This window comes from Geotrypetes seraphini, chromosome 4 (genome assembly GCF_902459505.1).
Source record: "Geotrypetes seraphini chromosome 4, aGeoSer1.1, whole genome shotgun sequence".
Lineage (NCBI taxonomy): Eukaryota > Metazoa > Chordata > Amphibia > Gymnophiona > Dermophiidae > Geotrypetes > Geotrypetes seraphini.
The window spans coordinates 266,170,602-266,187,142 of record NC_047087.1 but is presented as its reverse complement, the minus strand read 5'-3'; the positions used below and the strand labels follow the sequence as shown (position 1 = coordinate 266,187,142).

The 16,541-nt window shown below is 40.8% G+C and overlaps 1 protein-coding gene across 2 annotated transcripts in view; it reads left to right on the top strand.

Moving 5' to 3' along the window:
• INPP5A (inositol polyphosphate-5-phosphatase A) overlaps window positions 1-14,896 on the top strand; it is a 764,365-nt gene extending 749,469 nt beyond the window's left edge. For both annotated transcript variants that reach the window (XM_033942100.1, XM_033942101.1), the window contains exons 15-16: window positions 12,913-13,000; window positions 13,107-14,896. In XM_033942100.1, coding sequence (XP_033797991.1) covers window positions 12,913-12,993 — 81 coding nt within the window. In that variant the 3' untranslated portion in view covers window positions 12,994-13,000; window positions 13,107-14,896. The remainder of the gene's footprint in view (window positions 1-12,912; window positions 13,001-13,106) is intronic.
• The last annotated feature ends 1,645 nt before the right edge of the window (window positions 14,897-16,541 follow it).

Here is a 16,541-nt window from a genome sequence, read left to right as displayed (position 1 = left end):
CCATCCCCCCCTCACATCTCCCAATACACACACAGCCTTCTGTCCTTCACCAGTCCCTTTTTTAACGTGGTCATGGCTCTGATCCTCTTCCTTTGATGGGTCTCCATGGTAACTGCGATTTTCTTCCTGGTTTCTCTGCTCTCCACTTCGGGTAATGAAACCTGGTTCCCCCACCATCTGCAACTCTCAGGTTGTGCTTTCCAAGTCTTTGTATGCATTTGTTTGTGCAAGTACTATATAGACAGACAGATGGATCCTCCCCAAAAGGTACTCTTGATTGTGTAAAATGTACCTAAAAATGGGTGTAAGGCTAAACTAAATGTTTATTGTTTTTCTTTCTGATGCGGAAAGACCTGCAAAGAACAAATTTGATGTTTCTTCTTTGTTAAGTTGAGCCACACTGATTTTTCACTAAGAAATTTCAGGAAGGAAAAAAGAAGTTGAATCATCATTGTCATGGTGTAGGAGAAGAATGAATTTTCTAGGACTAATGCCTTTTTTTGGCTTGGTCAGGTGTAAAAAAGGGGGGGATAGGAAGCAAAAGCAGAAAGAGAGAGGTGAGTGCAGGGTGGAGACAGGGCTTGGAATGGGAGCAAAAAGTGGTTACAGAGAGGAGGGGTTGGAAGTTCAAATGGAAGAGTTTAAGGTGGAAAAAGGATGAGTTTATGCACGGGCAAGATGGGAAAAAAAATGGGAGGTGGGGGTTGAAGAAGGAATAGTGGGTAGAGCGAGGGAAGCTCAGGGCACACAACCTCCCTCCTTCCCTCAGTGAGCTGCTTTGAGTGGTTTTGCATCTCATTAACTAATTATTGTGTAATTTAAATACATTTTCATACTTTATAGACTACACAAGAAGGTTTACTATGGAAATGAGCCCTTAAGTAATTTTTTTTCAGAAAGCAGAATGTAAACATTGGGTACCACAAAAATGCCAATGTTTTTGAAGGACCTTCTGTGAAAAATTGTTGAACTGTCAAGCATCAGCCCCTGTATCTTTAGGCCAATTATATTTTTCCATACATCTCTGCTGAGTATAGGTAGCCTCACATTCTTTTAACAAAGAGCATAACTTTAAAATATTAGCCTACATGATGTAGATCGACCTACTAATATCATCAGCTCAAAGCAAGATGTAAGAACATAAGAACATAAGAATTGCCTCCGCTGAGGCAGACCAGAGGTCCATCTTGCCCAGCGGTCCGCTCCCGCGGCGGCCCATCAGGCCTATTGCCTGAAACATTGCTCCCTGACTAATTTTATAACTTACCTCTAATCCTGTCCCTATAATCTACCTCTACTCTTATCTGTACCCCTCAATCCCTTTGTCCTCCAAGTACCTATCCAAAACTTCTTTGAAGCCCTGTAGCGTGCTCCTGCTTATCACATCCTCCGGTAGCGCGTTCCATGTATCCACCACTCTCTGTGTGAAAAAGAACTTCCTGGCGTTTGTTCTGAACCTCTCCCCTTTCAATTTCTCTGAGTGCCCCCTTGTACTTGTGGTTCCCCATAATTTGAAAAATCTGTCCCTGTCTATTTTTTCTATACCCTTCATGATCTTGAAGGTTTCTATCATATAAGAAAACCATGAATGAAGGTTGTTCCTTACAATTACTGTTCCAATATTCAGTACTACATCTAAAATACAAGGACGCTTATTGAAGTATGAACGGAGCTAAAATTAAATCAGCAGACATGTTATAAGCAAATACCTCAGTATCTTTTTCCAGGTTGTGTCTACTTCATGGACGACCCCATTAAAGAGCAGTGTAAGGAGGAATACAGCAGATCAGCATTTAGACATGGTGGTTCCCTTGCTAGATATTGCTGTGTGAAAATGATTAGCGATGTGCATACTAGAAGATGAATGGGTTTTCCATTCTCTTGATTGCTTTGAACAGATAGATCCCCCCATTGCTTTCAAATGGGCTGTAGTCATAAATCGTTTATAAACACAACCTGGTCTAGAAATCACAATGAAAATAATTTATTGGCTGCAATTACTAGTTGTAGCAGCACTAGAGGTGATAATGATAATAAATGCACTTGTATTTCAATATATTGCAAAACATGTCTTTATGCTGATTATGACTCACTGTCTCCGTTGGGAAAAAGGGTGTCATTTGTACCAGATACTGTGATAAATAATCACGTATCCGTTTGTGGCCTAATTTTAACTTTTTTGTCCTAGGCAGCATGATTACTGTATCTGGCCCCATAATTATATTTTGCTGCTAGTGCCTAGGCATTTGAAACTCTTTGCTGAAGTTGTCTTAATTAAATACATTGATTAAATATTTTCAGGGACTGTAAAAACATCCCCCAAGGACAAGCAGGACATTGTTTCTCACATAGGAGTGATATCATCCAAAGGAGCCTGGTGTGGGCTCATTCCAATGTAATACAGTGGTGCCTCACACAACGAACTTAATTGGTTCCAGGAGCAAGTTTGTTATGCGAAAAGTTCGTTATGTGAAACGCATTTTCCCATAACAATACATGTTAAAAAAAATAATTCGTTCTGTAGCATAAAATATGCTAAGATGACATAAAAAAAGATAAATTTTTGGTTATTATTTTTATTTAGATACATCTAAAAACATACATCTCCCTGTCCTTTTACTTCCACTATCTTCCTATCCCATCTCTATTCCCTTTTGTCCCTCTCCCCATGATCAATCATCTCACCACCTCTCTCTTCCCTCACCCTCAGGGTTCAAGATTGCTTCCACTCTTTTTCCTGTTGTTCTCTCTGCCTGTCACCCTATGATTTAGCATCCCTTCTGCCCTTGTCCAATATTTCCCCTTCTCTCCCTCCCTCTCATCCCCTGCTCCAACATACCGTATTTCGACTGCCCTTCCATCCCCAGGCCTGCCAACTTCCACTCATTTACTGCTTTCTCCCACCTCTGCTAAAGCCCTCCCTCCCCCCCCCCGCAGTGATCGGCAACACCAGGCACCCCCCCTAAATCGGTGAAACAGGGCCCCCCCTCGATCGGCGAAACAGGGCCCCCCCTCGATCGGCAAAACAGGGCCCCCCCTCGATCGGCGAAACAGGGCCGGCGACTGCTTTCTCCCGCTGCTGTTGAAGTCTGTAAACAACTTTAACACAAGCCACTGGGCTCTAACAGTGCGTATGCTGCCAACTGCTTCCTTCCTCCTTCCTCTCCCCTCATGATGTAACTTCCGATTTGGTTGATGGAGGAGGAGGAGGAGGGTAGCCGGTAGCGTCACGCACACTGCGCGGAAGGATGCAGCTCGGGCGACTTCGTTGTGTGAAACGAAGTCCGTTGTACGAATCAAGACAAGAAGTTCGTTGTGCGCAGCGTTCGCTGTGCGAGGCGTCCGTTATGCGAGGCACCACTGTATCTCATTAAGAGACCTTTTGGTAATGTGCGGGTATCTTCTCACCCAGCATGTGAGCAGTACCATGCTGGATTTTAAAGATAAATTACTTATTACTAAAAATAGCTCTGCAAGTTCATTTTTCAGTTGCAACAGTACTCTGGAACATATACCATCGGGTCCAGATTGATTTGCTACACTTCAGTTTGTCAAATTGCCCCATCACACCTACCAGTGTTACAGAGATTTGCTCCAGTTTCTTTGACTCATCAGCGTTAAATACTATTTGTGGCACTGGTATCATTTATTTTTATCTACTTAAGACCAGAAAAAGATTTGTATATACAGTATTACTGTTTTGGGATGTGCTTTCTATTATCTTTTTTGGTATGACTTTTTTTTCTGAACAAAGGAATTTTTCTCTTTTTTTGAGGTTTTGCTTTTTGCTCAGCTTTTTCCCGGTCTAATTTGGCCACTGATAATACTGCTGGCTCATTGGGCTTTTCTGAGTCTGTGTTTATAATTGTGATGAATGATTGCTCCCCTAATCAGTAACATTTTTCTATCATTTCAGTGGTTGTAAGCCAACTGTTTTTGTTTTTCTGGTATCACCCCCATATCTTCTTCGTTGAAGAGCGAAGCAGAGAACTCATTTAGCCTCTCCACTATGGCCTTGTCTTCCCTGAGTGTCCCTTTTACCTCGGTTATCTAGTGGTCCAACTGATTCTTTTCACGGCTTCTTGCTTCTAATATACCTAAGAAAGTTTTTACTATGTGTTTTTGCTTGCAACACAATCTTCTTTTCAAGGCCTCTCATTACCTTCATTATCAGCGCCTTGCATTTGACTTGCCACTCCTTGTACTGTTTCCTATTATTTTCAGTCAGATCATTATTCCATTTTCTGAAGGATTTTCTTGTAGCTCTAACAGCTTCCTTCAATCTCACTTGTTAACAATGCCAGCTGCTGTTTGGTCTCCCTTCTTCCTTCTTTAATACTTGCAGTATATCTGGTCTGGGCTTCCAGAATGTTATTTTTGAATAGCATCCACGTCTGATGTATATTTTTGACCTTTTCAGTTGTTCCTCTAAGTTTCTTTTTTTATCATTCTTCTCATGCTAGCATAGTTTCCTTTTATAAAGTTAAATGCTAGGAAGGAAATATCTAGCTAGATCAGGGGTGTCAAACTCAAATCACATAAGGGGCCGAAATCTAAAAAACAGGCTAAGTCATGGGCCAAACTTTTAATTAAGATACTTACCCCCTCCTTTACTAACACACAGTGTGGGTCCCAGCTGCGGCAGTGGCTGCAACTGCTTTGACGCTCACAGGACTTCTGTAAGCTTTGGATCAATCACCGCCGGTGCCAACACCCACGCTACGTGCCAGCAAAGGAAGGGGTTAGTAGAATTATAGGGATACAACTTCTCCATCCCCATGCCGGCTATGTGTTACATACAAAATAAATAAAGACTTTTCCTCTCTCTTTTAGGTCCTCTTGCTGTCTAACATCAGCTCTGACAGGATACACATTTCAAATCTGATATATTGTAATCACAAAATAGAAAATTTGTTCTACCTTTTGTTGTCTGATCATTTTGCTTTTGGTCCCAGTTTCTCTTTCTGATTTTGTGTATCTTCTAATTCTCTCTCCAGTGTCTCCTGTCCATTTTTTTCTCCTCTTCTCTCTTGCTCCAGTCCCTGTTTTCAACATATTGATTTTTGCCTTTAAACTTTTCTCCTTTTTTCTTTTCTGCCTCTGTCCACTCAAATCTCGCCCTCTTTCTCATCCTTCTCCTTCTTTTAAATTTTCAGCTACCTATCAATTTTCCATCTTCTGTTATTCTGTAGCTCCCCATTTCCCATCTCACTCCTTTCCCAGCCTCCTATTTCCTTTTAACTCTCCTCCTCTCGGTCCATGTTGCTCCCTCTCTTTTCTGTTGTTCTTCTTCCCTCCCCCCTTGATGCTGAACAATGAGATGGAAGGAAAAACAAGAAATGCTGCATATCTCTCTCCCTTCCACCCCCAGACCTAACATTTCTCCTTCCCTTCCATCTCCAAATCCAACTTCTCTCCCTTTCTCTTCCCAACTGCCCCCCATCCCATCTCTCCCCCTGTTTTCATGCCTCCCTCCCCCAGGTCCACCATTTCTCCCTTTCTCTTCCCAACGGTTCTCCCTTCAATCATCTCTTTCCCTCTTCCTCCACACCACCCCCAGGTCCAACCTCTCTCTCTTCATCTCTCTCTCTTCACAGCCCAGTTTACCTTTCCATCCAGCACTGGTCCCTCTCCCCTCACAGCCCAGCTTGCCTTTCCCTCCAGCACCGGTTCCTCTCTCCTCACAGCCCAGCTTGCCTTTCCCTCCAGCGCCGGTTCCTCTCTCCTCACAGCCCAGCATGTCTTTCCCTCCAGCGCCGGTCCAGTGTCACTGCCAAGCCGAAAAATCTGCCAGCCTCAGCAATGTTGTCCATGGCTCCCCCTCCTGCTTTTCGCCTACCGCGGTCTGTCTCCAATGACACACAGCTTCCTGTTTCCACCCGGGTGGACCATAGCAGACGGAAAGAAGGAAGGGGAGCTATGGACAACACCGCTGAATCGCTGCCGAAGCTGGCAGAAATTCCAGCGTGATGGCGACATCAGACGGGTGCGGGAGGGAAGACACATTGGGCTGTGAGAAGGGGAAGTTTGGGAGTATTGCCGTAGGCCACATAAAAAGGCCAAGTGGGCTGGATTTGGCCCGCAGGCCTTGTGTTTGACATATGTGAGCTAGATACTTGGGATCTGGGTTGGCCACTGTTGGAAACAGGATACTGAGCTTGAATGGCCTTAGGTCTGTCCCAGTATGGCATTTTTTAAGAGAGGAGTGGTTGGGGGACAAGAGGAAAAAAAGAGATACTGGCCCATGGTGGTGGTGGATGGTAGATGAGTGGGCCAGGAAGGAAAGAAGGAAGATGCTGTTCCCTGCATGGGGGAGGGGGTGAGGAGGGAAGAAAGAGAGGTAAGGAAGATATGCTGTTTCAGAGAGGAGATAAAGAGGAAGGAAGAGAGATTTTGGCTCCCAGAAAAGGGAAAGTCCAGAGGGAAAAAGGAGATATGCTGGACCTGGGATGAGGATGGGGGACAGGAGGGAAGGAAAAGAGAGGCTGGTTCCTAGGGAAGAAGGTGCAGGAGGGAAGATAGAGAGATGGGAAGATGCTAGCCATGACAGGGTAGAAGGTTGAAGCAATGAAGGAGTAAGGGAAGAAGCTGTACATCGCGCGGGATGAGGACACAAAAGTACAATATTGACAGAGCAGGGGGGTTAAGGACAAAGAGGGAAGATCTTGAACAAAGTAAGAATAAGGACTCAGAGAAGAGAGATGCTCAACATATCAGGAAGATAGAGGAAGACACGCAGATGGGAGATATTGGACAGGGTGGAAAGAGATGATGAATGATGGATGAGAGAGAATAAATGATAAATGATGAATGATGGATGAGAGAGAATAAATGTCAAATGGGGACCCTGACAAAAGAGTAAAAAAAAAGACAGGGGAAAACGGAAACCAAAGACTGACTAACATAGTTGGAAAAATAAAATGACCAGACAACAAAAGTAGAAAACAGTTGTAACCCTACCAGCTTGTTAAGCACCAATATCTCTGTCATTCCCTCTATAGTCCCCTACCATATCTGCCTAATGAGTCCCCTTGTAAATCCCTACCTGAGCAGTATGCATAGATTCACCTTTCTCTTGTTTGTCTGTCTTAATTAGCTTGTAAGTTCTTTTGAGCAGAGGCCATCTCTTAAGTATTTAATGTACAGTGTTGCAAGTGTATGGTAGTGCAATTGAAATAATAAATAGTAGTAGAATTTTATTTTCTGTTATTGATTAGAATATGTTAAATTTTGGAATGTACTGTACATATGCTAGAATTGATTTAAAACGGCTGGAGCCAGTAAAAGAAATCTCACTTGCCCTTAAATCTCCAGCATAGCAGTGGTAAATCTCCAGTTTTGGGATGGGTCACCCTAGGCATCTCTGGGTCTTGCTCATGGAACAAGCAGCACGCCAGAAAATGCCATCCTGGAGGTTCTGGTTTTTAGCTTCCTACCAAGAAGCCTAAATGTGGCTTCCAGAACCTCCCTACCACATTTCGCCATGTCATTAGCACCCACATATGCCAAGACAGCAGGCTCCTCCCCAGCACCCTTGGTAGAGGATGAGCAGGGGAGGGCTTCAATGGCTGGGAGGGTGTAGATGGGCTGGAGTAAGTCTTAACAGAGATTTCAGCAGGTGGAACCCAAGCATAGTACCAGGTAAAGCTTTGGATTCTTGCCCAGAAATAGCTAAGAAGAAAAAAAAAAAAAAAAATTAAATTGAATCAGGTTGGGCAGACTGGATGGACCATTCGGGTCTTTATCTGCCGTCATCTACTATGTTACTATGTTACTATGTTAAATCATATCTGGGTGACACGTAATGTCTGTCACATTTGCACTAGGCAGGCAAGTGACCAAGCAATCCTCAGGTCCACCAGCCACCCAACTATCTCCATACCAGGGGCACGCGCCTGGCGAGGGGAGGAGTGGGAGGAGGAGGGGGTGCTGGTGCCCCCACTAACAGGGCACCCAGGGCGGACTGCCCCTTCTCCCTTACTACACCACTGATGTGATATGTGCCAGCAGGGACCTGCTGTGGCCGAACAGCTGATGATGCACCGGCAGGGACCCAAAGCCTTCTCCGCGACAGAGGCGGAGGCCTACCACTGGAGCCAGAATAGCAGCAGGCTCTGCATGTAGACTTAGGCCGTGGGGGAGGGAGGGGGGTTAGCTGTCTAAACACCAAAAAACACTCTGCACCTATGGTATCCCCAACCAACAATCGCACATTTTCCCAACTTCAATGGGGTGTCATAGATCAAATTCTGGCAACATTTAATGGCGATAAAGCCGCACATCTTTTCATGTGGGAAAACGACTGGATTTTTCACTTGAAAACTTCTGTTCCATATGCTCGTTGAGTTGTCATTTTCTTCTTTTTGATAAAGTTTTGGATGATGACGCCATTGCGTTACATGGGGTGCGTTGCCTTGGATTTCATTAGGTATGGAGATACTCCATACTAACTACAATAGCTGTCCTGGGTGCACAAATCCTCAGTGTGAGAGGATATTGCATCCCTGAAGGTAGGTCCTGGCTTCAGGATTCTTTCTCCCTCTCCATGGTGATGCTTTCCTTTGAGGAGACCTTTATCCTCCTTGGCAGCACAGAGGTTGCCAGACTATCACCCTGTAGGCCTCCTCTATAGACTTTTCTGTCTGCCTCAGCTCCTCCAAGTTTGCTACTCTAGCCTCCAAAGATCAGACCTGTTCTCTGAGTGCTAGGAAGTCTTTGCACCAAGTACACACATATGACCTCTCACCAACTGGGAGATAATTAAACATGTGATACTCAGTGCAAAAGACTGAATAGTCCCCATGTCGCTGCTGGATTGCTGCTTCCATCTTAATACTGGTGATTTCTTATTAAGTTACTAAGGGAGTGGGAATATGTACACTAAGGTGCCCTAAAGTTGCTAGTTATATGTTAGGCTACAGTAATATTTAGTTTTTATTATTATTATTTTGTAATGTTATTGGTATGAGTTAGGTTCCCCTCTGTGGATCTAGTAGACTGTATTTCTAAGAATTATCACTTGCTAATAGAGATGTCCTAATTACTATTTTAGCCACCTAATTAGTTGAAGTGCTTATAAATTAGAGATCAGGCTAAAAATGGTGGGAGTTGGGGAGGATGGGAGGGAATTAAAGTCTAAACTGAGGCTTCTTGTGCTTACTAGCTGTTTCTTTATGCTGATACGAGGGTAAATCAAAAAGTAAAGGCAAAATACATTTAGCGGCTTTAAAGTAGTTTTGAGCAATTGAATGCATCACTTTTCCACATAGTCCCCATGCAAGCTGACACATTTGTTGTATCATTCAACTAGCTTCTGCATTCCTGCAGAGAAATAGTTTGTTGGCTGCTCCCAAAGCCAGGTGAGCACCGCTTCATTTACTTCATCATGCTTTGTATTTTGCTCTCCGAGTCGCAGTGATGCAGCCATATCTCGTCATTGGTGACAATTCTCTCCAGAATACTCAGATCTTCTTCATACCATCTCAGGAACTGGTTCGCAACCTCCACACACTGTTGCTTGTGCAGATCAGTAAGCTGTTTGGGAATCCATCATGCGCACACTTTTCTGTATCCCAAGTCATCATGCAGAGCCAGAGCTGATATCCAAATTTGCAGCCAGTTGAGACACTATTATCCATTGATCTTCTCTAATCAAGGCATCCGCTCTGTAAATGCACTTTTGTGTACACAATGTTGATGGGTGATCAAATTTCAAGTTTATTTAAAATGTATTATACCGCCCACTCAAACCTTCTAGGCGGTGTACAAAAAACACCATAACAATATGCCAATAAAAATACAATGTAAACAAAAACAAACCAAGGGAAAAGTCAATTTTTTTAAGGACAAAGACAAACGGGAACAAAAGTGAAGAAGGGATTGGAACTACAACTGATAGAGAGAAAAAGAACACTTAAGGGGAAGAACAAAAGGAGGGGGAACTGTAAGTAGAAACCTTTCTTAAATCTAAATCGTCCTTAAAAGGACAGTTTAAGTTATAAAAGCATCATGGAAAAGGAATGTCTTTAGCTTCACCTTAAAATTGATAAGAGTTATATTCTCGCGCAAGTAATTTGGGATACTGTTCCAGAGAAAAGGAGCATTAATGGAAAAAATTGTAGTCCTCATTGTACTGATATGTTTCAATGAGGGAATGGTAAGGAACATAAGAACATAAGAATTGCCACTGTTGGGTCAGACCTGTGGTCCATCATGCCCAGCAGTCCGCTCACACGGCGGCCCTTGGTCAAAGAAAGCGCCCTAACTGAGACTAGCCCTACCTGCGTATGTTCTGGTTCAGAATGAACTTGTCTAACTTTGTCTTGAATCCATGGAGGGTGTTTTCCCCTACAACAGACACTGGAAGAGCGTTCCAGTTTTCTACCACTCTCTGAGTGAAGAAGAACTTTCTTACATTTGTACGGAATCTATCCCCTTTCAATTTTAGAGAGTGCTCTCTCATTCTCCCTACCTTGGAGAGGGTGAACAACCTGTTTCGATCATGTCCCCTCTCAGTTTCCTCTTTTTAAGGGAGAAAAGGCCCAGTTTCTCTAATCTCTCGCAACTCCTCCAGCCCCTTAACCATCTTAGTCACCCTTCTCTGGACCCTTTCAAGTAGCATCATGTCCTTCTTCATGTACGGCAATCAGTTCTGGACGCAGTACTCCAGGTGAGGGCGCACCATGGCCCAGTACAGCGGCATGTTAACCTTATCCGATCTGTTTGTGATCCCCTTCTTTATCATTCCTAGCAGTAGATCATAAGGTACTAGTTTGATTATAGGGGATAAGTAAGTTATTAATAAATTCTGGCTGGTTATTTACTTTAGTTTTAAACATTAGTAAAATAATTTTGTAAGTGATCCTATGCTCTATTGGTAACCAATGAGCTTTATGTAAGAGAAGAGTAACATGATCATATTTTTTTGCATTAAATATAATTTTTACTGCAGTGTTTTGAACCATTTGAAGTCTTCTTATTTCCAGAATGACCTTCATTGGTTGCACCTGTTCTTCCCGCTTTAAACCTTTTTACCCACTCATAAACCTTTCATTGATTTATGGTGCTATGTCCATAGTGAGTCAATATCCAATGACAAATTTCCACAGTTTTTACTCCCTCTGCCCAAAGAAAGCGCACTACTGAACACTGTTCTTCGATGTTGAAGTCTTGCAATGGAGCATCCATGTTCCTGACCTTGTGACTGCCACACAACTAAAGGCCAAGTGCTGCACTGTGCGTGGACAAACTATCCAACAGGCAATGAACGAGTACATACAAAAGTATGTTGCATTTTGCTAACTCTGTTATCACATAATTTAACAATTGCCTTTAATTTTTGATTCACCCTCATATACAGCAATTTTAAAATAGCTCCCTTAAATGCTATCCTATGAACTGTAACACAGACTTTCTATGCTAAGATAAAACTATCCCTTAGATACATAGAAATATAACGGCAGATAAAGGCCAAATGGCCCATCCATTCTGCCTATCCGCAGCATCCACTATCTCCTCCTCTTCCTAAGAGATCCCATGTGCCTGTCCCACACTTTCTTGAATTCAGAAAGTCTTTGTCTCCACCTCCTCTACCGGGATCCTATTCTATGCATCTACCAACCTTTCTGTTAAAAAAAAAAAAAAGTATTTTCTTAGATGACTCCTGAGCCTAATACATCCCATTCCAGAGCTTCCTTTCAAATGAAAGAGACTCACCTTAAACTCCCTTGCTAAGTGAGCAGAGTACTTTATATAAAATAAAGCCCCTCAGCTTACCTAATTAACTTTGTCTATCTTTCCCCAATTTTACAAACAGTTTCCCAGCAAATTCTTACCAGTGCAGATCTCTCTGTCGCCAGAAATCCTCTCACAGCACCTCTTCTGGACTATAAAATATGCCCATAGTTGTGCTGCTTTTGTATTGTTGCAGAATAAGTTTGCTTGATTTGTGTACTTATAAAAATTGCTAAGTATTGCCTGTAACTATTTATTTTTTCTTTCGCAAAAGGAGGCGTGGGGAAGAGACACAGTCACCCAACTTAAAGGACAAACAATTTATTGGTAACATATAAATAGCTTCAACTGAATGAAAGAATGGAAAACAAAATAGTGTCCAAAAAATCATATAATGTAGCAAAATGGATGGAGCACTAATGATGTATATAACGTGATTTTAATCAAGGGAAAAAAGACCTCAAAATACCCCTAAAGTGTGATCAATAAAGTCACAAATATTTCGGGGTTAGGTATCATCACCGGTCAAAAAAGTCACAATTGTTCAGAGAAGGAAAATGCAAGCATGAAATAGATATATACTATATTTATAATAATAGAAAAAATGTTTTAAAATATTAAAAATCAATTAAAATTAAAAATATTAAAAATTCAAGGGTTTTTGACCGGTGATGATACCTAACCCCGAAATATTTGTGACTTTATTGATCACACTTTAGGGGTATTTTGAGGTCTTTTTTCCCTTGATTAAAATCACGTTATATACATCATTAGTGCTCCATCCATTTTGCTACAACATATAAATAGCTAACACATATACAAAATTTGATGCAAGCTTAACAGAAAGTCTTTTAATCCTTTTAGTACTGGACCCCAACACAGTACGTGTTTCGGCTTAGAAAGCCTTCCTCAGGGGTGTATAAAAGAAGCCCAGTAGATGGCGCCAGAGTACTGGTTAAAATACCAAAAAGGAATACTCTCAATATGTGATCAAAAGCCTGCAAGTCAACGTGGTCCCAAAATATAATTGCTGCGAGCTATCGCATGAGCTGAATGGCATCACCGCTGGAGTCCCTTCCACACTCCTCCTTTTGCGTTGCATCATTATACATGGGGCTGTGTTTTTCCTTCCTTTTTTTTGTGGAATACAGTAATTTTTTCTTTCTCCACTTTCCGCAGCCCGTCTTCCTGTCCTTTCGATTAGCTGCTGGGGCAGGTAAAACTAATGCAAATGTGCACAAGTGTTGTGTCGTGCAGTGATGTGGTGGTAAATATACTTTTTTTTCTGCTTCATTTTTCCAAATCTCTCTTTACCCTATTTCCATATATGTTAATTCTTCATTAAAAAAAAAAAAAATCTCATTACATAACAGGTAACAGATGCCAGTGGCCCAATGAGAAGATCTTTCATGAAACCACCCTGTAGCAATGAAGAGAAGAATGGAGGACACAGTTGATGAAGATAAATTATCTTAACAGCTGTGTGGAAAATCAAGTTCTTATTGCCACGTTTTTAGATGGCTGATTTACACTATGCTTCAGCATCGGACTCTGTTGAAGAAAAGCCTCACATACCTCACTGTCTTGTATGTTTATGACATCATGTAGAAATGTGGATTTTATATATATATATCTATATCTATATATAGATATGTAAATCATAAGTCTTGTTGCCAAAACTCTAATAGACAGAAGAGTTATGTATTTTAGATTTTACTTATTTCAGCTTTTAAATATGGAGTTGCTCAGTCTGGAAAAGCTACTCTGGTATGTTAAACAGGAAAAGTTCAACATCTAACTTAGTGACTTTTCCCATTCCAGCTTTTGTACATTGGATTCCAGAGATAAAAGGAATGATGGTTTTTTTTAAAGATATCTCCTTTTGCTGACCAAGGCTTGTGTTCTTTGTAATAGAATAATTCATGTTAGTTTCCCTTTGTTTTTATTATTATTATTTTTTTCATTTTGATAGATTTATGTCTTGATTCTCTGTTATTTACTACACTGCCATTTAACATGGTTTTTGAATCACACAGCAGCTGCTTTCCATTTTTATATATTCATAATATATATATATATATACTTTTTAAAATAATTTATAAATCTTACCAAACTGTATGCTAATTACAGTATACTTTCCAATAAGAGGCTTCAGCGTGCCATATCAACAAATAGTATTTGAGTGTAACAGTTTTAGTTAAATGTACCAACCAAAATTTCTATAACAAATAAAAAAAGCAGTGCCATCCTTGTTACACATATATAACATATTATATAATACATATATGTATGTATTACCAGTTTCACATTGTTATTTCTATAAATTATTTCTCTGTAATATTAAAGACTGAATGTGAAGTTTATAGATAGACTTGGGTGTATCTTTTAAAAGAGTTTTGTAAACCATTTTTGTCCTTTTGTTACTGTACTATGGTGCCAGGTATTCTGTATTAAAACAATAATATCATGGGAGAAATAGAATTGCGTAGTCTACATCAGGTAGGAATTGCTTAATATGTATTTGTATGTAAGTTAGGAAGACTTTCCCCCCTCTTTTACAAAGGTGCGCTAAGCTTTTTAGCGCATACTAAACATGTTATCCTGCATGTTATCCTATGGATGCATTAGCAGTTAGCACACGTGTTGATTCAGCACGCGCTAAATCTACGCTAAAACGCTTAGCCCGCCTTTGTAAAAGAGGGCCTTTGTTATTATTCCTGGTTTGTAGCCTTTTGTGATCCACAGCATAACATTGTCCCATCCATTTTTCTCCCACTACAAAGTACAATCTTAAGAGGCAATTAGAGAATCTGTTGATGAAAAACAAATGTTTCTTTTATTGATTTAATTTTGAACACTAAAGAGTTCATGGACTGTGTGATGGCATTAGATTGATGCTTGAGTTGCTCTAAATTACTACTGCTGGAAACGATTTTGTGTTCACGTGTAGGATTTGTTTTCTTTACCTTCCAGTCTGGGTTTCTGCAGGTACTGTTTTGGGAACGGTAGAAAAAGCAATTGAACCATATTAATGTGCCATGTTGCAATATTACCTAGCAGTTCTGTTCATGCAAATAGAGAATCAGTTCATCGTAGTTTTTGAAGACTGTTGGAAGTGATATCTCTAGTTCTCAAGCAATAAAATTATTCATGTTGAAATTTTGCTGGAGAGTTTGTCTCTTTAATTTTACTTTAAAAGCCTAACTTTTAATGAAACAATGAATAAATAATATTTAATAATAGTGAATGTATAGTTGTGATTTTTTTTGTCTTTTGAGGTCCTTCCTTGTAATGAATGCATATTTGTACTGTTGAAGATTAAAGTGAGATAAAACTAAAGGCCAGATTCTCAAAACTTAAGGTTGCCTTTAATGGGGTCACTAAACTGGTTCCAGCCGGTTTAGCGTGCATGTGTTTTAGCAAGAGATGATCAAAATGGCTTACCGTGGTCTTTTCCGAGCTTCCTAGCAGTCTCTGATTCTGCCATGCAAATGGGCTCATCGATATTTAAATGAGCACTCTGGTCGATTCTTCATCATCGCTGAGTGATTCTCCAAGCGCGACATTGGCTTTAGGCAAGCAAAAATCACTGGTCCGGGGGTGCCGGTACTATGAAAAATGCATCTCTGGCATGTGTTTTGATTGTGGCTCATGACAATAAAAAAAATTACATGATTCACATAAATTATATCCACAAAATAATCACCTTATCCTCATATAAAATGAATAAATACTTTCATAGTCACTGCAGTGACTCTAGGCTTCAAAGTGAATGCTCAGACCCATAACCAAGCTCTAGTGAATGATCACGGAGTCAGTTATAATAGAGACCATCACAGCGAGTTCACTGTCTCTGCCACCTGCTAGTAACCACCACTATTTACTTCAAATCTTGATTTAACATACAAGAAAAATGGGTAACTTATCTGAATGCAGGATGGCATTGCTGCTGCTGCTCTGTAACTGCTCCAGGTACATATGTTTCTATGTTTCTATTTAAAATGTTAACACATTGCAACTACCATGAGCTGTTAGACCCCCCCAAAGGGATGAGGTAGGTGGTCAAAAGCACACTTCTTGAACATGTTCAAGAAGCATGCTTTTGTCCCCCCCCAAAAAAAAAAACTATAATTTATGTGAATCGTGTAATTTTTATTTTTTTCTATGAGCCTTCTGGCTATGGTTCATGGTAAAATTTGACATTGAAAACAAATTTACATGAATTATAGTAGTTATTGGGGGAGAGAAGGCATGTCTTATGCATGCTTATTGAAAGCTGAAGTTGCATTTCCCCTTCTCTCCTTCATCCAATAGTTCTGGCACACTTACGATTGACATACCGCTTATGGCGTTGCTTTTCCCTTACATATGCACACATTTATGCCTTTTTTATGGTGTATTCTGAGCATGTGCCAATCACTATCACCAGTGACTCATCTCATGTAAATTTAGCGAACCTTTGCTACTCTCCGCCAACCTCATTTGCACGCACGTTTTTTGGAGAATGGCTCGCCTTTTTTAAATCACCACAATAACGACTGTGACAGCAACCTATCGATTTTCACAGCGAAGGTTTGAGAATCTAGCCTTGGAGGATGGACGACATTCTTTGTATGTTGAAATCCTCAGCTGTGTATGCGATGGAAGAACTACAAAACAAATACAATGATAGCAATTATTCTGAAAGAGATGAAAAATAAAAGAGAGAATATTGTTATGCCTTTGAATTGATCCCTGAAGTGACCATAACTTAAGTATTATGTGCAGACTAGTTGTCTGATCTTAATTAAGATATTGTACCAACTAAA